The sequence below is a fragment of the Triturus cristatus genome, chromosome 10, assembly GCF_964204655.1.
Source record: "Triturus cristatus chromosome 10, aTriCri1.1, whole genome shotgun sequence".
Classification (NCBI taxonomy): domain Eukaryota; kingdom Metazoa; phylum Chordata; class Amphibia; order Caudata; family Salamandridae; genus Triturus; species Triturus cristatus.
In genome coordinates, this window is record NC_140593.1 from 838,515,458 (window position 1) to 838,538,652 (window position 23,195).

The window sequence follows — 23,195 nt, forward strand, 5'->3', positions numbered from 1 at the left end:
CAGGCAAAGATATCAAATACACGAGTGGGAACTTCACTCTCAAGTTCTCCACCCATACTGCCAAGCCTTCGGAGTACCTCACATAGACCTGTTCGCAAAACCCGAAAACACAAAATGCCAAAGCTTTACCTCCAGGTATCCACACCCGTTGTCCAAAGGCAATGATCTATGGATGAACTGGTCAGGGATATTTGCCTACGCTCTTCAGCCTCTCCCACTCATTCCATCAGTGGTTCAGAAACTCTGACAAACATTACACATGCTAATACTAGTGGCTCCAACATGGGCATGTCAACCCTGGTTTACAAGCCTGTTGGAAATCACTCTGGTACCACACCAAAAATTACATTTAACTCCCAATCTCCTCACACAGAGCCATGGAGAAATCAAACACCCAGAGCCCAAACAACTGAACCTCGCGATCTGGCTCCTTAAGTCAGAGTTTGGTTATCTAAATCTTCCACCAGACTGTATGAACATTATTAGAGAGGCCAGAAAGCCTACCACAAGGGCCTGCTATGCAGCCAAATGGAAGTGTTTTGTTATCTATTGCAATAACAATCACATCAACCCTCTTGATGCTTCCATAAAGAACATACTGTGCTACCTATCACATTGGCAGCAGTCAGCATTGACCTTTCCATCCATCAGACTGCATCTCGCTGCAATAGTAGCCTACCTTCAAAATAGGCAACACTTAATCGTTATTTTGTGTGCCTGTCATCAAAGCATTTATGGAAGGACTAAAAAGAGTTATACCACCAAGACTTCCACCTGCCCCAGTATGGAATCTTAACATAGTCCTCACAAGGTTAATATGGCCACCATTTGAACCCATGCACAGGTGTGAAGTACAGTCCCTCACTTGGAAAACAGCTGTTCAAGGCATATGAGCTGTAGATCACATACTGTTGCATAGATCGCCATTTGGTGTTGGGCTCGGATGTTTGCACTTTGTTATTGTAGAAGTCTTTGTAGTCACGAGATAGGTGTCTCCTCCTTTGGTTAGTAGTACGCATGGGCATCGACTCCATCTCCAGATTGTTTTTCTCCGCCATTGGGTTCGGATGTAATTTGCTGTGCTCCGGGTCGACATCGTTTCGATTGTTCTTCGACGTGCAAAACTCATCGATCGACAGCATCGTTTCGATAGCGATCTCTCTCGAAGCGTATCCAGTTCCAAAGAACCTTTCGAGTCCGGTCGTCGATGTGGGCCGTTGGGCCGATCGGCACAATCAACCAGCATATGGAAAGGACTCCATTTAAAAAATGCAAGTGTGGGGCTAAATTCCCACACACAGATCTCCACAAGGTCTACAACCTTTTTCCCTCGCCAGAACACGAGAGTCGAAACTGCCAGGCCTGTGACTCGTTCAGGTCTAAGAAGAGCATACGTGATCGTCAGGTTCGACGTCACGAAATGTCCAGATCTAAAGTTCGGCGCCGGAAGACATCTTCGAGGCAGGCACCGAAGATCGGAACCAGATACAGGAGATAAACAGGCCAGCATCTCTGAAGCAGACGATTCGGACTCAGAAGACCAGACGATTCCCCCAGGTAAATAGAGCCGTGAATACTGACGTCGACGCCACAACCCCAAAAACACAAAAATACTCCGGTAACACCTTCACTTTCGGGTCTGGGTCGACATTGAGACAAGACTTTAGAAGCCCCGGCTCCGAAGCCCACAAGGCCTTCAGGCAGCTTGGGATTGAGCCAGCCACACCATGGTGCCGAAAAACCATCTTCGGCATCGAAACATAAAACCAAGGTACCGTTGACCCCAGAATCTTCGGCACCGAAACCAAAAGTAACAGACTCTAAGGCACCGAAGCTGATTCAATCTAAGCCCTCTGAACCGAAAAAACCATCAAAATCTTCGGAGTCGAAAACTCCACCTAATCAAAAGGAGACAAAAAACCCTTCTAAAGCTAAGGAAGACAGGCCAAAACACCACTCAGAGGTGAAGTCCTCGGCACCGAAAAAAGACAGCGGATCCAAAGAACTTTTTCATCCAGATTCACCGGATCCTAAGCAAAAATATTCCATCTTGACCCCATTACTGGCCAAGTCACTTCCATATCACCTAAGAAGAGAAAATTGGACACCTCAAACACCTGAGATACCCTCCAAGAAAAGACTCATCAACCTCACCTATGAGGCCTCTCTCTCCACCTCCACAACCAGAAAACATTATACCCTCTCCAGCACACTCTCCAGTGCCTCCTCTTTCACCTGCACCACAAGAGGATGAGGAAGATATAGGGGGTGAGGATGAGGGAATAGACCCACATCACAAAGATACTGATGATGACACACACAGTACCCCACCTCATGACTCTTGGGATGATTACAATGTCCCAGATGTTCCTGAGCCAGATTTATCTCTCCAGACCATCCCCCCCAGATGATAATGCAGGGGTTGCACAACTAATAAATAGAGCTGCCAATACCACGGGGTTCAACTCCATTCAGACCCTTTAGAAGAGCCACAAAAAACCCCACAAATACTCTCCCTGTAAATACTCTCCCTGTGCTCAAAGGGATGATTAAACATGCCCCTGAGGTTTTTAAAGAACCCGTCCGGGCTAGGGTGCTTAATCCTAGAATTCATAAAAAATACAATCCAGCTCCAAGCGATCCAGCTTATTTTAAAGGTCAACTCCCTCTGGACTCCTTAGTAGTGGCAAATGCCCGCAAAAGGGCAAATGCCCAAACCACAGGTGATGCCCCTCCGCCAGACATAGAATCAAAGCTCCTAGATGCATCAGGTAAAAGGGTTGTGTCCCAAGCAGCAAACTTCCGGCGCATTGCTAACTCACAAGCTTTTCTTACGAGGTACGACAGGGCTCACTATGATGAGCTTGAAAAACTGATGCACCATCTTCCAGATCAGTACAAGACCAAATCAAATGATCTCATACAAGAGGGAAAATTAATCACTAACACCTCAATAAAATGTGCCCTGGAAGCTGCAGATACAGCATTCCTCGCAATTAATACAAGCGTGTTATTACGTCGACATGCATGGCTGCACATATCTGGTTTTAAGCAAGAGGTGCAGTCTACCATCCTCAATCAACCCTTAGATCAGGAACACCTGTTTGGACCCACTGTGGACACATCTTTAGAAAAGATGAGAAAGGACACCCGAAACAGCCAAGTGTATGGGGGCTTTACAGGCAACAACTAGTAGAGGTTCTTTTCGTCACTCCTCTTATATGGGCGCCTCCAAGACCACTGGTACAGAAACCACCTCTTCCACTTATAAAAGCCCCACCCAAACGTCCCCTAACAGAGGATATTTTAGAGGGACTTACAGAGGCAATAATAACGGAGAGAGAGGGCGTGAATCTAATACCCGCAACTCCCCCACCACAAAACAGTGACTTCCCTCCACTCCCCCCAAACCACTCTACTCCGGTCGGGGGAAGACTATCACAGTTCCTACCTGTCTGGAATTCCATCACCACAGACAAGTGGGTAAGACAAATTATCCAGTATGTTTACTGCCTGGAACTTATTTCTTCCCCCATACCTCCCAAACAATGTCCAATGTCCACAGAACATCTAACGCTTCTCAAGCAGGAGGTCCTCTCTCTTGCAAAATCATGCAATAGGACCGGTTCCCCTGCACAGCAAGGTACAGGGGTTTACTCCCTTTACTTCCTCATTCCCAAAAAGGACGGTTCTCTCAGGCCAATATTAGACCTCAGACCGTTAAACCTGTGCATACAGTCCGACCACTTCCACATGGTCACGCTAAAACAGGTCCTTCCACTGCTCCAACAAGGCGATTTCCTTGCCATGCTAGATCTCAAGGACGCCTACTTCCACATTCCTATTCACCCTGCTCACAGGAGATGCCAACGGTTCATTGTGGACGGACAACATTACCAATTCAAATCCCTTCCATTCGGGGTCACAACAGCACCCAGTCTTCACAAAATGTCTCGCAGTGGTAGCCCACTTAAGAAGACAACACATTCATGTGTTTCCTTACCTAGACGATTGGCTCATAAAAGCCAAGTCACACAGCAATTGTGTACAACAAACACACAGCACAATCCAGCTGCTGCACAACTTAAGATTCCCAATAAACCTCACCAAGTCAAGTCTCCAACCGTCCCACACCCAACAGTATCTAGGTGCAACAATAGATACTTCCAAAGCCCTAGCATACCCCAATCCAGCCAGGACAGCCAGTGTGCAAGCCATCATAACAAAATTTCAACCGCAACACTCCCTACCAGCTCTAGTGTTTATGCAGTTGATAGGGATGATGGCCTCTTGCATCTTAATCGTCCCTTACGCAAGACTCCAAATGCGTCCGTTACAAGAATGCCTAGCACAACAGTGGAACCAAGCTCAAGGTCGTCTTACAGATCTGGTGTTGGTGGACAGCTGCACTTATCACTTACTGCAATGGTGGAACACCCAAAACCTTTCCAAAGGACAGCCGTTCTTAGACCATGTTCCACAAATAGTACTAACAGACACATCACTCACCAGCTGGGGAGCTCATCTCTTGAACCACACCATTCATGGTATGTGGACCCCTCAACAAAAACTCCTCCACATCAATCACCTGGAGTTACTGGCCCTAAAGTCTTTTCAGAAACATCTCCTAGAAAAAACTGTCCTCGTCTGCACAGACCACATGACAGCAATGTACTATATACAAAAATGGAGGGGACACACACTCTGCAGCTTTCACGCCTAGCACAGAGCATTTGGAGATGGGCCATTCCTCAAAAGATATACCTCTTATCAGAGCACCTACCTGGGATACACAATCAAATTGCGGATCTGCTCAGTCGTCAACAGCAGCAGATTCACGAATGGGAACTTCATCCGCCAGTTCTCTTTCCGTTGTTTCAAATGTGGGGCCACTCAGACATAGATCTGTTCGCCACACATTCAAACACAAAATGCCCAAACTTTGCCTCCAGGTATCCACACCCATTGTCCATAGGCAATGCGATATGGATGAACTGGTCAGGCAGATTTGCATACGCTTTTCCGCCTCTCCCTCTCATTCCGTTATTGGTGCGCAAACTCAAGCAACAGTTTCTCACAATGATCCTAGTTGCTCCAACATGGGCCCGACAACCATGGTTCACAATACTGCTAGAACTCTCAGTAGTTCCGCACCAATAGCTGCACCTTTACCCAAAGCTTCCCACACACAAGCATGGAGAGAGAAGACATCCAGAACCAGCTCAACTGAACCTAGCGATCTGGCTCCTGAAGTCTTACAGTTTGGTTACCTCAATCTCCCGCCATACTGTTTGAATGTCAGTAAAGAAGCTAGACGTCCTACCACTAGGGCATGCTATGCAGCTAAATGGAAAAGATTGGTTATTTATTGCAATAACAACGCAATCAATCGACTAGATGCTTCAACTCAAAACATTATCTGTTATCTACAAAGATTTAATTTGGTATACACATCTATACGATTACATCTTACTGCTATAGCAGCTTACATACAACACAGACAACACTTATCATTGTTTAGGGTACCTCCCATCATAGCGTTCATGGAAGTCCTTAAAAGGATAATTCCTCCCAGAATTCCACCCTCTCCAGTATGGAATCCAAACGTTGTCCTTACTAGGCTCATGTGTCACCCATTTGAACCTTTACATAAATGCGAATTGCAATTCCTCACATGGAAACTGGCTTTCCTTGTGGCCATCACATCTCTCAGAAGAGTAAGCGAACTCCAGGCATTAACCATACAAGAACCATTTTTGCAAATACATCACAACAAAGTAGTTCTTAGGACAAATCTTAAATTCTTACCTAAAGTAGTTTCAGCTTTCCACCTTAAGCAGTCTGTTGAGGTCCCAGTAGTTTTCCCTCAACCGGACTCAGTAGCTGAACGGGCTCTTCATACGCTTGACGTCAAAAGAGCTATTCTTTGCTACATTGAAAGGACAAAAAGTTTCAGCAAAACTAATCAACTTTTCGTAGCTTTCTCACCACCACATAAGGGCAATCCTAAATGAAAGCTGGAATTGCCAGGTGGATTGTTAAATGCATTCAAATATGCTACCAAAAAGCAAAACGTACGTTATCCATTCCCCCTAGAGGGCATTCCACAAGCAAAATAGGGGCATCCATGACATTCTTAGGAAACATCCCCATGGATGACATTTGCAAAGCTGCAACATGGTCTACACCGCACACTTTCACAAAACATTACTGTGTAGATGTGTAAGAAAAACAACAAGCTAGTGTGGGCCAGGCTGTACTAAGAACACTTTTTAAACTACTGCAACACATACCGGTAGCCACCACTAATGGGGTAACTGCTGTATAGTCTATGCAACAGTATGCGATCTACAGCTCATATGCCTCGAACGGAAAATGCTACTTACCAGTATGCAACTGTTCTTGGCATGTAGAGCTGTAGATCCGCATACGCCCACCCGCCTCCCCGGACACCTATATGTGTTGCAGTACTATCTTACTTAGCTACATTACACATGGACATCTTTTCTATTTTTAACTAACTCTATCGCCCTTCATGGCGAAAACAATCTGGAGATGGAGTCGATGCCCATGCGCACTACTAATTAAAGGAGGAGTCTCTTATCTCGTGAATACTAAGACTGCTACAATAACAAAGTGCAAACATCCGAGCCCAACATCAGATGGCGATCTATGCAACAGTATGCGGATCTACAGCTTTACATGCCAAGAACAGATGCATACTGGTAAGTAGCATTTTCCTTACTCATTCCAATCACTTCATTGAGGAGAGTGGGTGAACTACAGGCATTAACCATAGAAGAACCTTTTTTCCAGTTACACAAAGATAAAGTAGTTCTTCGTACCAACCCCAAATTCCTACCTAAGGTTGTATCTGCATTTCACATCAATCAGTCGGTTGAATTACCCGTGTTTTCCCTCAACCTGACTGTTGCAGAACGAGCTCTACATACCTTAGATGTCAGAAGAGCTCTTTTGTATTACACTGAAAGAACAAAATCATTTCGTAAAACCAAACAACTCTTAGTCGCTTTTGCAGCACCTCACAAGGGCAATCCTATCTCCAAATCAGGTATGGCTAGGTGGATTGTTAAATGCATTCAGATTTGTTATGAAAAAGCCAAAAGGACTCACAGTACCCCTAGAGCACATTCCACTCGCAAGTTGGGGGCTACTATGGGTTTCTTAGAGAATATCCCTATTACTGATATCTGTAAAGCTGCAACATGGTCTACACCACACACATTCACCAATCACTATTGTGTAGATGTGTTGGCAAGACAACGAGCTAATGTGGGCCAATCAGTACTTAGAACGCTGTTTCAGACGACTCCATCAGTTATAGGATAGCCACCGCTTGGGGGACACTGCTGTATAGTCTATGCACAAGCATGTGATCTACAGCTCACATGCCTCGAACTAAAAATGCTACTTACCTAGTATGCATCTGTTCTTTGCATGTAGAGCTGTAGAATCTTGTGCGCCCACCCACCTCCCCGGGTACCTGTAACTGCTGTAGTTCTTCTGTTACATTTCATACATACACACACATGGTCATCTCTATTCTTTACTGCTACTCCATTCTCTCACCCTCTGCGGGAAAATAATCTGAAGATGGAGTCGATGACCATGCGCACTATCACCGAAAGGAGGAGTCACCTACCTCGTGACTACAAAGACTTCTTCGAAGAAAAAAAGTGCAAACATCCGGACCCAACACTAGATGGCGATATATATGCACAAGCATGAGATTCTACAGCTCTACATGCCAATATCAAATGTATACTGGGTAAGTAGCATTTTCCTTCACTTGAGCATTCCAAGTCTGTTACAGGCAGATTGGGAATGGTTTTACCTTTCACACCTTACAGTTCGGTTTCACGTCACAGAGTTGGTGATGTACTTTGATTTGTTTATTACTCTCCAGAGTAATTTCTACTCACTTGAGCACTCAGGTTCCATGGAATTTAGCAAGAGACCGATGGGTGATGGTTTCATTTTTCCTATTTCCCAGCCCGTTTTCACTCCACTTTACCTTTCAGATTGAATTTCTCCTGATGAAGGGCTTTCTTAGTCTGAATTGCATTGGAACTGCACAAGCAACAAGATTTGCATTCGATTCATTGATGCATTCATCCTACTAATTACATTTACATGAAATGTTATGTTATGTTAGATTGTCTTATATAGCGCAACAGCAAAAGGGCGTCCCGGCGCTGTAAGAAAGACTGACAGATCGCAGAGCGCCACCAGCTAGTTAGTGGGGAAAAGAAGCGTCTTAATGGCCTTCATGAAATCCAGGTAGTTATCAAGACCCCGAATCTGCACAGGAAGTGCATTCCAAAGCGTGGCAGCTCTATAACAAAAAGAGCGTCCACCAGCCCGGACTGTTCGAATCCGAGGGACCGCCACCAAATGCTGGCTCTCTGACTGAAGGGGGCGTGATAGAACATGCGGAGAGAGAAGATTGGCCAGAATAGGCTGGGTGGCAGATTTCAAAACCTTAAAGGATACACATAGGACCTTAAATTCTATGCGCCTAGCCACCGGAAGCCAATGGAGGCGGCGGAGGGCACTGGACACAGAGCAGGACTTGCGCAAGCCTAGAAGTGTTCTGGCTGCAGTGTTTTGTATCCTTTGCAGCCTCTGAACCTCTGCTTTATTGGCCTCCAAATAGAGGGAACAGGCATAGTCCAGTCTAGACAAGACCATGGCTTTAATGATGACTTGATGTTTTAGGCATCAAAGAAGCCCATCAAAGGCCTGAGCCCCGTAGAAGTCCAAAGCAAATCCCTGCTGTATTTTTGGTATGGGCTCGATAGTTTAGAGATGAGTCCAACCAAACCCCTAAGTTCTTAACCACCTGCTTGGGGGAGGGGGCGTGCCCAGACTTGCTGGCCACCAGTGTTCACTCCACAGACCATGGTCTCTGCCTACCACCAATACATCCGACTTGTTGGAATTCAGTTGGAGGCAGTTAGCAGTCATCCACTCGACCACTGCTGCAAGATCGCCCTGAAACTTAAGGGCGTCTTGCTCGGTGTTATTGGAGAGTGCACCACTAACTTAGTGTCATCAGCATAAGAGACCATGGTCAGGCCCCTACTCAAGGCTACAACAGCCAAAGGTTGAACATAAATGTTGAACAACAGGGGGCTAAGGGAGGAACCCTGTGGCACCCCTTGTTTGATACAGTCTTCACTGGACGCAAACGGGGGGGGGGGGGTGAAACTGAGAATGACCTCTCGTAAAGGAATGAGGCAAGCCACTCCAATGCCTGACCAGTAATACCTACTTCCGCCAGGCGTCTCAACGCGCCGGTTAATTCCAACAAGATCAGCGCCGACGTTTGCCCGGCATCCATGGCAGACCAGAGATGTTCTGTCACAGCCAGGGGAGCCGACTGTGCTGTGACCTGGCCTGAAGCCATTTTGCGAGGGGTCCAGTATGTTGTTGAGAGTAAGGGAGTCCGACAGGAGAGAATTCACGTATGCCTCTGTGAGCTTAGCTGCCCAAGGGTGCAGAGAAATGGGCCGATTAGCTTTCTGCTTTAGTTGGATCAAGAGCAGGCTTTTTAAGCAGCGGAATTTCTTTAGCCTGTTTCCAGACCCTGGGCACCGTAGCAGTACTAACAGATTTATTAATCACCTGAATCAGAGAGGGTAGGATGGTTGGAAATACCTTCTTGAATTGGTCAGGTTTAACAGGAGAACCCGACTTAATCCTGCTACACAGCAATTGCAGCTGATCCACTGAAATCGGTGGAGAGTATTTCGCTGCTGACAGCAAAATGCCACCGATGGATTGCTTTGTATGGTTGGGAAGGAGGTGTAGATATCGTCCACCTTTTTCACAAAGAAGGTGGCCAGCTCCTCACACTGCTGATTAGATGTGATGGTGGACCCGACGCCATTTTGTTGAGATTGCAGACTAGCAAGTATAGAGAACATGCTCTTAGCGGGATTAGCGCTTTCGCGGATTTGCTTAGAAAAGAAAGCCGCTCGTGCCTGGTAGATGGTGTTATGATATTTTTTTAATAGCTGCCCTATAAATGTACTTAGTTACCGTGCAGAAATGCCTTCTCCAAATCCGCTTTGCAAATGCCACTGATTTCATGTTTGATCTGAGAATTGAAATATTGATGATCCAATACATTTAAATTGGGAACCGATCAGCATTTCAATTACTTTTGAATTCGGAACAATACTGGAATACTCCTCATTGCAAATTTTGCAGTGCATTCAGGGGATGTCACCCCTGGTGTGGCGCCTTTACTTATCTTTTAAGTTACGCTTTTGATCAGAAAGCGATACCCTGTTCCACGCATGAACAAGCTTAGCAATCAAAAGTCTATTTAATTTATTACTTTGGTGTGCGTGAACTACCTCATCTCTAGATTTACCGCTCAAATTAACACATATTTCCCTATACTAATTTACCACAAATTCTTTTTGTGTTCCGGAGTAGCTTTCTACTCACCAAAAAGACCTTTAATGTCTCGTCAGGGGTAGTAGTAAGCGTTATATAAATACAATTACATACGTTATTAAGGTAAACCGCTTTTGGAGTAGTGAATACAGCTTCCCCATATTTATTTTGTATGACAGCGGAGATTCAGATTTGTTCAAAGTGCCTCATTATTTATGGTGAGCAGAAAATGCTTCACTGACTGGCAGTAACTTTGATCATAGTTGACGAATTTGAAGTCAATTTTCCGAAATAGTATGCTTGAAGTTTCAATCCAATAAAGACTCAAGCATTTTAGCCAGTAGGAGAAAGGTCTTGGAGAATCCCATAAGATTAATTTCCCTTACAAATGCCCATAGCAATTAGTTTCTTACTGCAGCTGAAACCAGTGGACAGTAGTTTACCAAATTTAATGTGACGGTAGTGCATGTGCCAACACAGTACCTTTTCTTAGTTTTCTGTAAATCCATTCAGTAGAGTTTTATTTTATATAATAAATAGATTGATGAGCAATGGGTCAATCCCTGATCCAGTAAATAGTAAATATGTGTGCTGGTTTGACTTAAAGAAGAATGTAGGTGTTTTTACTATTGAAATGAAGTGATGCAATGCTTTTAAGATTGTAACATGATCAAGGACGTTAGTTGGACTATGGTCTTTAGATGTTGGGTACGTTTCTCATAAACAAGAGGGCACTTCTTATTAATCTTCACAAAGCAGTTTGGGGTTCTGGAAATTTGTGCTTTTAATGAGATTACAGCTTCACAGCTGGTTGGACTGCTCATCGTGTCAGGTTTTTAGGCACCCACTGAAAAAGCCTCGATATGAGCAAAGTTCAGATAACCTTATTATAGCCAGAGTTGTATGCTTTTACATAGGGAGTTACTGCAGATGTTGATGTAGCATGCAATATGTTTCTGCATTTGTTTTCAGTCGTTCACTCATTATTTTATTAGAATTGAAAAGGGATTGGGAATTAAACCTCATTTAAAACACATGTGGGAATATGCACACATGACTGAATAACTTAATTTTGAAGAATAACCGTGATACAAAGATTTTTTCCTGACAGGCTTTTTTTGTTTTGTTTTTGTTACTACAGAGTCAAGTTTCTAGTGGTGCTCTTCCAATCAGCAACTCCATGAATGTGATGGGCCCACAGAGTGGTCAAGTGCCACGACCTGCACTTTCCCAGTCACCTCTTCATCAAACTCCTCCTCCTGTTGCCACTGCTTCTGGTATGCAGCCTATCCAACACCAGTCATCGTCAGGGATGACACCAGCACAGCCAGCAGCTCCCACTCAGCCCTCCACCCCAATAAACTCATCCGCACTGACGCCAACACCAACTCCAGGATCTGTACCCACCTCCACCCAGACTCCAAGCACTCCCACAGTGCAAACAGCAGCTCAAGTTACTCCACAGCCACACACCCCAGTACAAGTTCAATCTGTCTCAACTCCTCAATCAGTTCAGCAGCAACAACCACCTTCTGTGCAGACTCAGCCTCCTGGAACTCCAGTGAGTAACATCTTTCCAACATGTTCAAGGACTAAATAATTGTTCTAATTATGTATATTTGTCTCTAAAATTGGATTTTCAATAGCTGTGTCATTTTAGTACTTTCTAGCGTAGAAGAGTCTGTATACCTTAAGGGCTTTTGATGATGCTCGACCACTGTCGCAAAAGGCCTCCCATCACACAACCATTGTTATTGGAAGCATTGGCAGCTTTCTTACTTTTGTTTAGGTCTCTGCTAGAGAGCACCTGTTTGGTCTCTTAAAGACATGTATATATTTTGTAGGCTACAGCCCGCCTCTAAGCTTCCCATTTGCTGGCTCCATAGTCTCGCTATTATTCTTTCTCCCCATTTGTCCATGGAATGCATGCATTATACCTCTTCCTGTGTTTAGCCATCCCCGATAGCATGGATCAAGTACTACTATCCATCCACTGCTCCCTTTTTAGGGACTGTTTTAGGAACTTCTTGTTCGAGGCATATGAGCTGCAGATCACACACTAAGGATAAGATCGCCATCTGGTGTTGGGCTCGGATGATTGCAGGTTGTTGTTGTCTTCGGAAGAAGTCTTTGGTCACGAGATTGGTGACTCCTCCTCTGGACAACAGTGCGCATGGGCATCCACTCCATCCTCAGATGGTTTTTTTCTGCCATTGGATTCGGATGAACTTTTTTCGGCTCCTGCTGAAAACCTATTACAATCACTACAACTCTCAAAACTTGAATACTCGACGTCAAACTCGATATCGGACCGACTCCGGACGCGGCTGATGGAAAGGACACCTTTTAAAAAATGCCCCCAATGTGGAGCAAAGTTCCCTCATAGCGATCACCACGAGGTCTGTAATTTGTGCCTTTCACCAGACCACAACGAATCCAGCTGTCCAGCCTGCGCCGCATTCCGTTCGAAGAAAACCATCCGGGACCGGAGAGCTCAACGCCATATCATGGCCAAGCCGGTTCCGGAACCAGAAGACATCTTTGCACAGGACGTCCCTGACGATGACTCCGAAGATCTCCAAATCGTGTCCGAGGCCGACGATTCAGATCCGGGGCAGCCTGTGAGTACCAGCCCCCCTACCCCAATACCACCCAAAAAGACATTGGTCAAGACTCTGCCAACTGGGCACAATCGCGACCCGAAAAAATCTTCTGAAGCCCCGCCCTCGGGTCCGTCTCCGAAGAAAAGTAAGCCTGCGGGTGGCTCGGGCTCGAGCAAACCTCACGTCATTGTGCCTTCGGCACCAAAGCAGGCTTCGGAACCGAAAAATACATCGGACCCGAAACGTCACTCGGTCCCGACATCTCCACCGGCACCGAAACGTTCGTCGGCGCCGAAATCTCCACTGACTCCAAAAGGCTCGTCGGCACCGAAAGGCTCGTCGGCACCGAAAGGCTCGTCGGCACCGAAAAAACCACCAGAACCGAAAAGTTCTTCGGCACCCAAAACATCTTCGGTGCCCAAACACGTCCAGAAAGACACAAAAAAGTCGGCGCCACAGCCGCCTTCGGACAGTGAGGAACTCTTTCGACCTGATCCTAAGCAACAACGGATTTACAAAAATCCAAAAACTGGACATGTCACAGCGGTGCCCTACAAGAAAAGGAAGCTGGACTCACCTCCTCCAGCACCTCCAAAGAAGGACTGTGCAACTTCACCCTTACGTCCTTCCTCTCCTACATTACCCCCTATTCCATCCCCCCAACACCACCGCCTGCACCTCTACCATCTCCTTCTCATACACCACCTCCACAGGATGATGATGATTTTGGGGGCGGGGGGCGACCCAGATTTCTTCACTGATCCTACTGATCCCTTTACACTCCCGGACACAGCACCAGTAGATGACTGAACTTGCCCTATCCCTGACGTGCCTGACCCCGCTCCATACCCCTCAAAACCCTCCCCTCCTGATGACCATTTAGGGTTCGGTCAGCTTATTAATAGGGCAGTGTCATTTCATGGTGTCACCATGCACACCGACACTCCTGAGGTGGATTTTCTACTCGACACCTTTGAGAAGTCCCAGAAAACAGTCCACATTCTACCCATGATCAAGGGAGTGATAAAGCATGCCACTGAGGTCTTTAAAGACCCTGTCAGGGCCAGGGTTCTCAACCCCCGAATAGAGAAGAAATACAGACCAGCGCCACAAGATCCTGCGTACATTAAGGCGCAACTCCCCCTAGACTCACTAGTCGTCTCTAATGCCAGAAAAGGGGCCAACTCCCAAACAACCGGAGATACGCCGCCCCCAGACAAGGATTCTAAACTCCTGGAGGCCTCCGGCAAACGGGTTGCCGCTCAAGCGGCTAACCACTGGCGTATCGCAAATACACAAGCCCTATTGGCTCGTTATGATAGAGCCCATTATGATCAACTGGAGGATCTCTTGCAACACCTGCCTAAACCTTTTAAAACACAGGCCACTGACCTCATACAAGAAGGCAAACTAATATCTAATGCCTCCATTAAATATGCATTAGACGCAGCGGACACCGCCTCTAGGGCAGTTAACACAAGCATTTTGCTTAGACGCCACGCATGGCTCCGCATCTCCGGCTTCAAGCCGGAAGTACAAACCTCCATTCTTGCTCAACCCTTTAATCAGGAGCAACTATTCGGACCGGCAGTGGACACTGCCCTAGAAAAGATGAAAAAAGATAATGAAACTGCAAAATCTATGGGAGCATTGCAGTCCACTCAAACCCGAGGCTCCTTTCGGCGCTCCTTTTATAGAGGAGCTTCCAAAAATGTGGGAACGGACAACTCTTCCACATTCAAATCTACAGGTCAAACATCCCCTAACAAAGGATATTTTAGAGGAGGGTATCGGGGAAACAATAATAAAGGCCGAGGACGGGGCAACAACAACAACACCCGTTCCTCTACAGCCACCAAACAGTGACTTGCCACAACTCCCCCCAGACCATTCCACTCCAGTCGGGGGCAGACTTCAACAGTTCCTACCTGTCTGGAATACCATCACTACAGACAGGTGGGTAAGACAAATTATCCAATCTGGCTACTGCCTCGAACTCATAAACCCACCCCCAAACATACCACCCAGACACCGTCCCATGGCGCCTCACCACCTCATGCTCCTCAAACAGGAAATACAGTCTTTGCTTCAGAAAAACGCAATAGAACCTGTTCCACTACAACATCAGGGCACAGGAGTATATTCTCTATACTTCCTCATTCCCAAAAAGGACAAAACCTTGAGACCCATACTGGACCTCAGACTTCTGAACCAGTACATACAATCAGATCATTTCCACATTATCACTCTCCAACAGGTCCTTCCGTTACTCCAACAAGGAGACTTCCTTGCCACATTAGACCTCAAGGACGCATATTTCCACATCCCTATGCATCCCGCTCACAGGAAGTATCTACGATTCGTGGTAGACGGTCAACACTATCAGTTCACAGTTCTCCCATTCGGAGTAACAACTGCACCCAGGGTGTTCACCAAATGCTTAGCAGTTGTGGCAGCGTACCTCAGGAGACAAGAAATCCATGTCTTCCCCTATCTGGACGATTGGCTCATAAAGGCCAACACTCTAGACAAATGCGTTCTCCACACTCACCGCACTATTCACACCCTACACAACCTGGGATTTACCATCAACTATCCCAAGTCTCACCTACAACCCTCCCAAATACAACAATACCTGGGAGCCACCATAGACACAGCCAAAGCCGTAGCTTATCCCAGCATAGCCAGGATAGCCAACATAATTAGTCTGATAGAAACATTTCAAACACGACACTCTCTTCCCGCAAGAGTGTTCATTCAACTCTTAGGCATGATGGCGTCATGTATCTCCATAGTACCCTACGCACGCCTTCAAATGCGTCCCTTACAGGAATGTCTAGCACAACAGTGGAATCAGGCCCACGGACAACTTACCGATCTGGTGTTGGTGGACAGCCGCTCACTTCGCTCACTGAAGTGGTGGAACACCATCAACCTGTCCAAAGGGCGGCCGTTCTTGGAGCCCCTTCCACAAGTTGTGCTGACCACCGACGCATCTCTCCCAGGGTGGGGAGCCCACCTCCTTCAACACACCACTCAGGGACGGTTCAACAAAAACAGTTCCACATCAATCACCTAGAACTTCTAGCGGTGTTCCTAGCACTGCATCTCCAGAACAAAACTGTCCTCATCCGCACGGACAACATGACCACAATGTATTACATACAGAAACAAGGAGGGACACATTCTCTGCAACTGTCCCAACTGGCGCAACAAATTTGGAGATGGGCAATTTCCCGGAACATCTACCTGCTAGCAGAACACCTCCCAGGGGTTCAGAACCAGGTGGCAGACCTCTTAAGTCGCCACACACAGCAGATACACGAATGGGAACTACACCCCAAAGTCTTACTCCCATTCTTCCAAAAGTGGGGACAACCAGACATAGACCTGTTCGCCACACCAGAAAACGCAAAATGCCCAACCTTCGCCGCCAGGTTCCCACACCCACGGTCACAGGGCAATGCAATATGGATGAACTGGTCAGGCAGATTTGCGTACGCTTTTCCGCCTCTCCCGCTCATTCCATTTGTGGTACGCAAACTGAAACAGTTGCTGACACTCATCCTAGTGGCTCCCACTTGGGCACGTCAACCCTGGTTCACCACACTTTTGGAACTATCACTAGTTCCACATCAAAAACTGCATCTCTCCCCGGATCTCTTAACCCAGAACCATGGAGAAATCAGACACCCAGATCCTCAAACACTGAACTTGGCAATCTGGCTCCTGAAGTCTTAGAGTGCGGGTACCTCAACCTTCCTCCAGACTGTATGAATATCATTAAAGAGGCCAGGAGACCTACTACTAGGGCATGCTATGCTGCAAAATGGAAACGATTTGCCATTTACTGCGCTAACAGTGACATACAACCACTGGATGCTTCCATCCAAAACATCATTTGCTATTTATTACACTTACAAAGATGCAATTTGGCGTATTCCTCTATACGTCTACATCTAGCGGCATTAGCTGCCTATTTGCAAAATAGACACCTGTCCCTCTTCAAGGTACCAGCCATGAAAGCATTTATGGAGGGTCTTAAAAGAATCATTCCTCCAAGGTTACCACCTTCCCCGGTGTGGAACCTTAACATTGTTCTTACAAGGCTCATGGGTCCCCCATTTGAACCAATGCACAAATGCGAACTGCAGTTCCTAACATGGAAAGTGGCTTTCCTCATCGCAATCACTTACCTGCGAAGAGTAAGTGAGATACAAGCCTTAACTCTCGAAGAACCCTTCCTACAACTACATCGGAACAAAGTGGTTCTTAGGACGAATCCAAATTTCCTCCCTAAAGTCATTTCCCCTTTCCATCTAAACCAGTCAGTGGAACTGCCAGTCTTCTTCCCTAATCCAGACTCAGTAGCCGAGAGGGCACTTCATACCTTAGATGTTAAAAGAGCCTTGCTCTATTACATCGACAGAACAAAACCTTTTCGGAAAACCAAGCAACTATTTGTTGCTTTCGCTCCACCACACAAAGGCAACCCTATTTCCAAATCGGGTATCGCCAGATGGATAGTCAAATGTATCCAAATATGTTACCAAAAAGCTAAACGTACTCTTACCGTTCCCCCTAGGGCGCACTCCACGCGTAAAATAGGGGCCTCTATGGCATTCTTAGGGAACATTCCCTCAGAAGACATTTGCAAAGCAGCAAAGCAGCAACATGGTCTACTACACACACCTTCACTAAGCATTACTGTGTTGATGTGCAATCCAAACAACAAGCTTCAGTAGGCCAAGCTGTCCTAAAAACTCTATTCCAAACTGCTGCAACTGATACAGGTGACCACCGCTAGGGGAGACACTGCTATATAGTCTATCCTTAGTGTGTGATCTGCAGCTCATATGCCTCGAACGGAATATGCTACTTACCAGTATGCATCTGCTCTTGGCATGTAGAGCTTCAGAGCCACACACGCCCACCCGCCTCCCTGGGACCTGCATCTGTTCCAGCATTGTCTTACTTAGACACTACACATGGACATCCTTTCTCTTTACTTCTTACACACTCCATCATTTCCCATCATGGCGAAAAACAATCTGAGGATGGAGTGGATGCCCATGCGCACTGTTGTCCAGAGGAGGAGTCACCAATCTCGTGACCAAAGACTTCTTCCGAAGACAACAACCTGCAGTCATCCGAGCCCAACACCAGATGGCGATCTTATCCTTAGTGTGTGGCTCTGCAGCTCTACATGCCAAGAACAGATGCATACTGGTAAGTAGCATATTCCTTTCTTTTCTTGTAAGCATTTCGCAGGAGCGCTTGTGTTCAGTGGCTCCCAAGCTCTGTTTCTGTAATTAAGCCTGTACTTTTGTTCTCATCTCGTCACATTTGCTGTACATTCAGCAATGGAGATCATGTTGGGTGCTTTTTTCTGAGGACCCTAGTTTTACTTTTCTTTCTCTGACTTCAAAGTGTGAGGATTTTTTTAATGTCCTGGTGTTAGTGTAATCCCAAAATTTAAAAAATACTTTTTCACTTCATTCTCACTTATTTTTAATTGTATTCTTATCCTCATCACGATCTAGCACTCAAATAATATCTACAGACATCCTGGTCGCCTGATATCACATTAATTTGATTTCCTGTGCTTCCTGAGCTGACAATCACCTCAGGTTCGTTACCACATATACAAGTTCACCACATGCCAAGATGGCTTCCAAAACAACACTCTAAGGTATCTCTGTGCACTGCTGACAAAACCATAGAGGGACTAACGATCACTTAACCTTTAAAAATGGCGCTCAATCAAAACGCTGTCTGCACATCAGACGCATCGGAATACCGGAATTCAACCCTTGACGGGTAAGAGGGCATACCATGCCTATTTTCTATTAGCCAACTTGGCCCCTAGCCCACCATTAGTACCACAAGTAGTTTGTTTTAACTGTCCTATTATACACCTCAACACATAACTTTTCTTGGCATAATGGCCGCTTACAGTGCTAGATGTGCAGCTTGTACCTAAATAGCCTGACTTAGCCGCCTGATTTTGCATGATTCCTTAGTATATGCTGCACCCAAAATACATAGTCTGGGAACAATGACTGCTCATAGCGACAGACACACTATTAGTACAACGCTTTTTTGCACAATAACTCTTGTTAAGTCTGCTTTTTTTCCCCACACCCACCTGCACCCCCTCCTCACATAACAATTGCTATAGCGTGCTGTTAGCTTGCCACATCATAGTTTTTTTCTAGAGACTTTTAGCCATGCTAAACAGCAGATTTGCTGCTAATCAACATGGCTAAGACACATTCACAAAGCCAATAGGTTGGGCATTGCTGAGCCCTATTGTCTTTGCCAATGCTAGTGGGTTCTATTAATTCTTGTTTTACCAAGGCATCTAATTTTTTATTTTTTTTATTCTGCGATTGCTCCCAGTATTTTATCTTTCAATTCCTTGGGGGGTTTTATTACCTAGTATTTGAAAGTGACAGGAATGTATTTGTCAGTTTTCCTTTATATGTTGTCTTACAACCATTTACACTTACCATACATTCAACCCTACTTTAATAAAGTAGCACAATAAGAACGAACAGTCCTGGGAGTGGTTGGCTCTGCCCGATATTAGCACCATGTACTACTTTGCACTAGCCTCATTTCTCTCACATTGCACTTTTCGCTTCAGTGTTATGCTTTTGCTAAGATGACCAGGGACAGTACTGCTTTGTTAGAGTAGGTTTTAAAATGCATTATTTAATGTGAATCCTTTTTATTTTCTCTATTTCCCTTTCTCTTAATCTAGTTGTCATATGCTTTTAAAGGCAAATTGTTAATACAATTTCTGCAGTCATTATTTTTCAAAATAAGTGCCCTTTTTATTTTATAAATTCACCTAATCCAAAAAGGCTAAAGTTGTGCTAATTTCAATTCATAATTTTATATGGCACTAAACAATTCTTATGGAAGTTGTTCCTCTAATGTTTTGTGTCACTTGCTTTCTCTGTTTTAAGTTGTGGAGTGCTGTATATTGTCGTGCTTTTTCTGCCAAATAGACTATATTACTTTACGCTTACTGCTGCTTGTACTTGGGAATAATGTTCACTTGTGCTGCTGAGTGCTCGCCCATATGAACAGAGACCCGAGAAGGGCATTTATTCCACTGACCCTAGCCTAATCTAGAGACTTCCTCCGAGCGAAAACTTTGAACTTGTGTGGGTTTGCTCTATTTATTGTTCCTCAACAGCTTGGTTGACCTAACAGGGAATAATGGTAGTGGCAAATAATATTCTTGCCACTATACAGTGTGTTCTCATGAATGAAGCCATGTGCAAGACAGAGTACCTTAGAGAGTGGTATGAGAGGTGACTTGATGGTTTTCCAACTTGTGTGGCACATTTATGACGCAAAATGAAGAAAACTACCTCTAACCAATTCATATAAGGAGAGTTGGGTGTTCAGTTCAAGAACGATTAAACATCCAAGACTTAAAACATTTGTTCTAAAAATAAGACTTGTAAAAGACGATGAGCAGCCTCTGGCTTTACCCACTTTAACATCACATATTTATTTACAACAACTATAGCTCCAAAGCATGATGTTCTTCATGTTGGCAGTTAAAAAGCGTTAAGCTGTCTGCTGTGTTTCACCACTAAAAACATAAGCTTCTGTGGGTCTGTTTTCACTATCCAAGCAAGTGTCTATTTCATCCACATTACTTGGATCGTGCTTGCATTGAAACCACAGGCTCTAGTTCCAGAGACACTTACACTGCCATGATCTTTACCACAGTTGACCACACCAAATGCCTCACAAAAGCTTCTCTGGCACACGGGCTCTACATAAGAAGATTACAGTTGCCGAACCTTCAAACAGATGAAGCTCCAGTCAGCTTGCAGGGTCCAAAGAGCCTGTGATTTACTGTGATGAGTTGGGTACCCCAGTAGTATAGTGGGTGGGCCCTCCTATCCAGTCTTGCCTGGTATACTTACTAAATGCACTTAGGAAAGGACACACTTAGCTTATTGTCTAACAAGGGGTGAGTGTATGAGCAGTCCTGCACCTTACGGAGGAAGCCCAAGGGGATTTTGTAGGAATATTTACGCGGTGGATAAAGCATCCTAGGGAGCACGATCATTTTAAATAGGGCCATCCTACCTAGTAAGGTAATGGAGACTTTGTGCCAATCATTCAGCTAACCTTGCATCTTCCCAAAGAGGAGTTGATTTCCCATTTTCTCTGTTGTTCCATTGAGAAATGTAATCATAGATACTTGAAGCTAATCCTAGATAATTGAATCTCTGTTTGGGCTCTTTGTTTGGACTGTCAGTGTAACTCCTGCCCTTAAACAGGTACATTGACTGATTTGTCTCAGTTGAGTGACAAGCCTTTTGCTTCCCCCCCATATAGTTTAAGAATGTGTGCGACCTGGCCATAGCCAATTGCACCCATCTCACTTGATGTGTTTTGCTTTTGTATTGCAGCTAGCTATTTTGGTGTAGAAAAAATTAAGAAAATAGCGACCCTAGCATGTCTGTTTGCCAAAATATTAGCATACACTTTAGTTCTCGAATTAAGGAAAATGGGTAGCTGGCATTGGTCCGGCAGCAGACCTGGTTTTAGCAAGACTGAATCTCCAGCTCCTTGTTAAAATGCTGCAAGAGCACCCTCTTGCACAGCCTCGTAACCTGAGTAGGTGATGAGTCAGGCGGGAGGCATTTAAAAAAAAAAAAAAACTAAACTGGGAAACCGTTTGGGCCTTTTGTTTTTCCTGACTTTATGCCATTTACCACCTCCAACACATCATGCAACATCAAAGGTGAGTTTAAGGCTTCCTGAACCGATGTCAGCAAGGCCCGCATTGTCAGATCGCAGATGAAAGGAGCCAAAACCTCCAGCTCCAGGGGCAGCTGGAAAGCGTACAGTGTCAGTAGTATTCTGCACAGATGTCTGCTGTTTTGGTGGACCAGTTACTTGTGCCTGCCTGTTTGTGAGCTGCCTTCATTTAACTGTAGGTTTCCTCTTCATTTGCCAACCTGTAGGCCAGCTTACCGGATTTTATGGCCAATCATGTAGACCTAGTACTGAGATACCATCATCAAGAGTCTTGACGTCATCCAAGGTTAGCTCTTTCACTCGTTTTTTAGCAGAGTACTTCTGGCAGACTGCCTCAGTCTTATGGGTGAAAGCAGAGTTTTTCCAAAGGTGAGGAGTTACTTTTTGGGGAGGTGATTGTCCACTCCTACTCCCGGTACCTATGACATGGGAATATCATAACCTAAAGCCAGATATCTGATAGAGACTACTAGCTGCAGATTTCTTTCCTTAGAACTATCCCCAGGTGTCAGACTGGATCGGGCAAATGTTTATATGAGCACAATACCCCTGCACTTCGGTTGGTGGCATCGTTCGGCTCCACGTGACGATGTCCACACTGGAAGTGACCTGTGTGGTGCCTATATAGGTGCCACCCCAGTGCGCTGACATTAGTAATTTTCTTTCCACCCCACTCAGCGCAGATCCGGAGAAGAGCTATCCCTCATTTTTTGACTAAACTCTTCAACTTTTGCCGAAATTTGTTTTGAGGTCTTTCCTCCTAGTATCACCCATTCCATAAAGTACAGACCAATTGAACCTGTGTTTATTTGAAAGTAGGAGTCTAACTTGTGTAAGACTGCTTAGAAGTCCTTCTTGAGCAGCCATGCGTTCTTGTGCCAAATACCCTGCCTTCCCTCCCATGGAGTGTGGTCTGATAAATCTCCCGGAGGGTATGTGACCCAGACACGTTGGTTAAGTCTGTGGCTGGGATCAAATTTGTCTTGACGGGGGTAAAGGGATGAATGAATGAGCAGATTTATTGCGTCTTGGCACGAAAATGGAACAAGAAAGCAAAGTTCTGAATCCTGTTTGTGGACAAAGAGCCAGGTTTTCAGTGATTTCCTAAAAACAGACCGTGAGAGGCCATGTAGATGGTGTAGACCTCGTACCTTGGTCTGCCACACTTCAGAGAAGACCCAGGTAGAAAAGAGATTGTAACTGGTCATCCCAAGTGTTACAGTGCCCATAGGGCCCGTCCCAACAGTTGTCGATCGTAATCACTGTCCTGGGCGGGGTCTAAACACTGAGGACTGTCCAAGGTTTGCTTTCCAATATAACCATCACCAGCACATATCTTTCCCAACCCTTCCATCTGCACTCGAGATA

The 23,195-nt window shown here is 45.4% G+C and overlaps 1 protein-coding gene across 2 annotated transcripts in view; it reads left to right on the forward strand.

The window, feature by feature from the left end:
* Positions 1 to 23,195, forward strand: part of CREBBP (CREB binding lysine acetyltransferase) — a 1,382,831-nt gene that overhangs the window by 572,778 nt on the left and 786,858 nt on the right. For both annotated transcript variants that reach the window (XM_085628465.1, XM_085628466.1), the window contains one exon: positions 11,570 to 11,989. In XM_085628465.1, the coding sequence (XP_085484591.1) occupies positions 11,570 to 11,989 (420 nt within the window). The remainder of the gene's footprint in view (positions 1 to 11,569; positions 11,990 to 23,195) is intronic.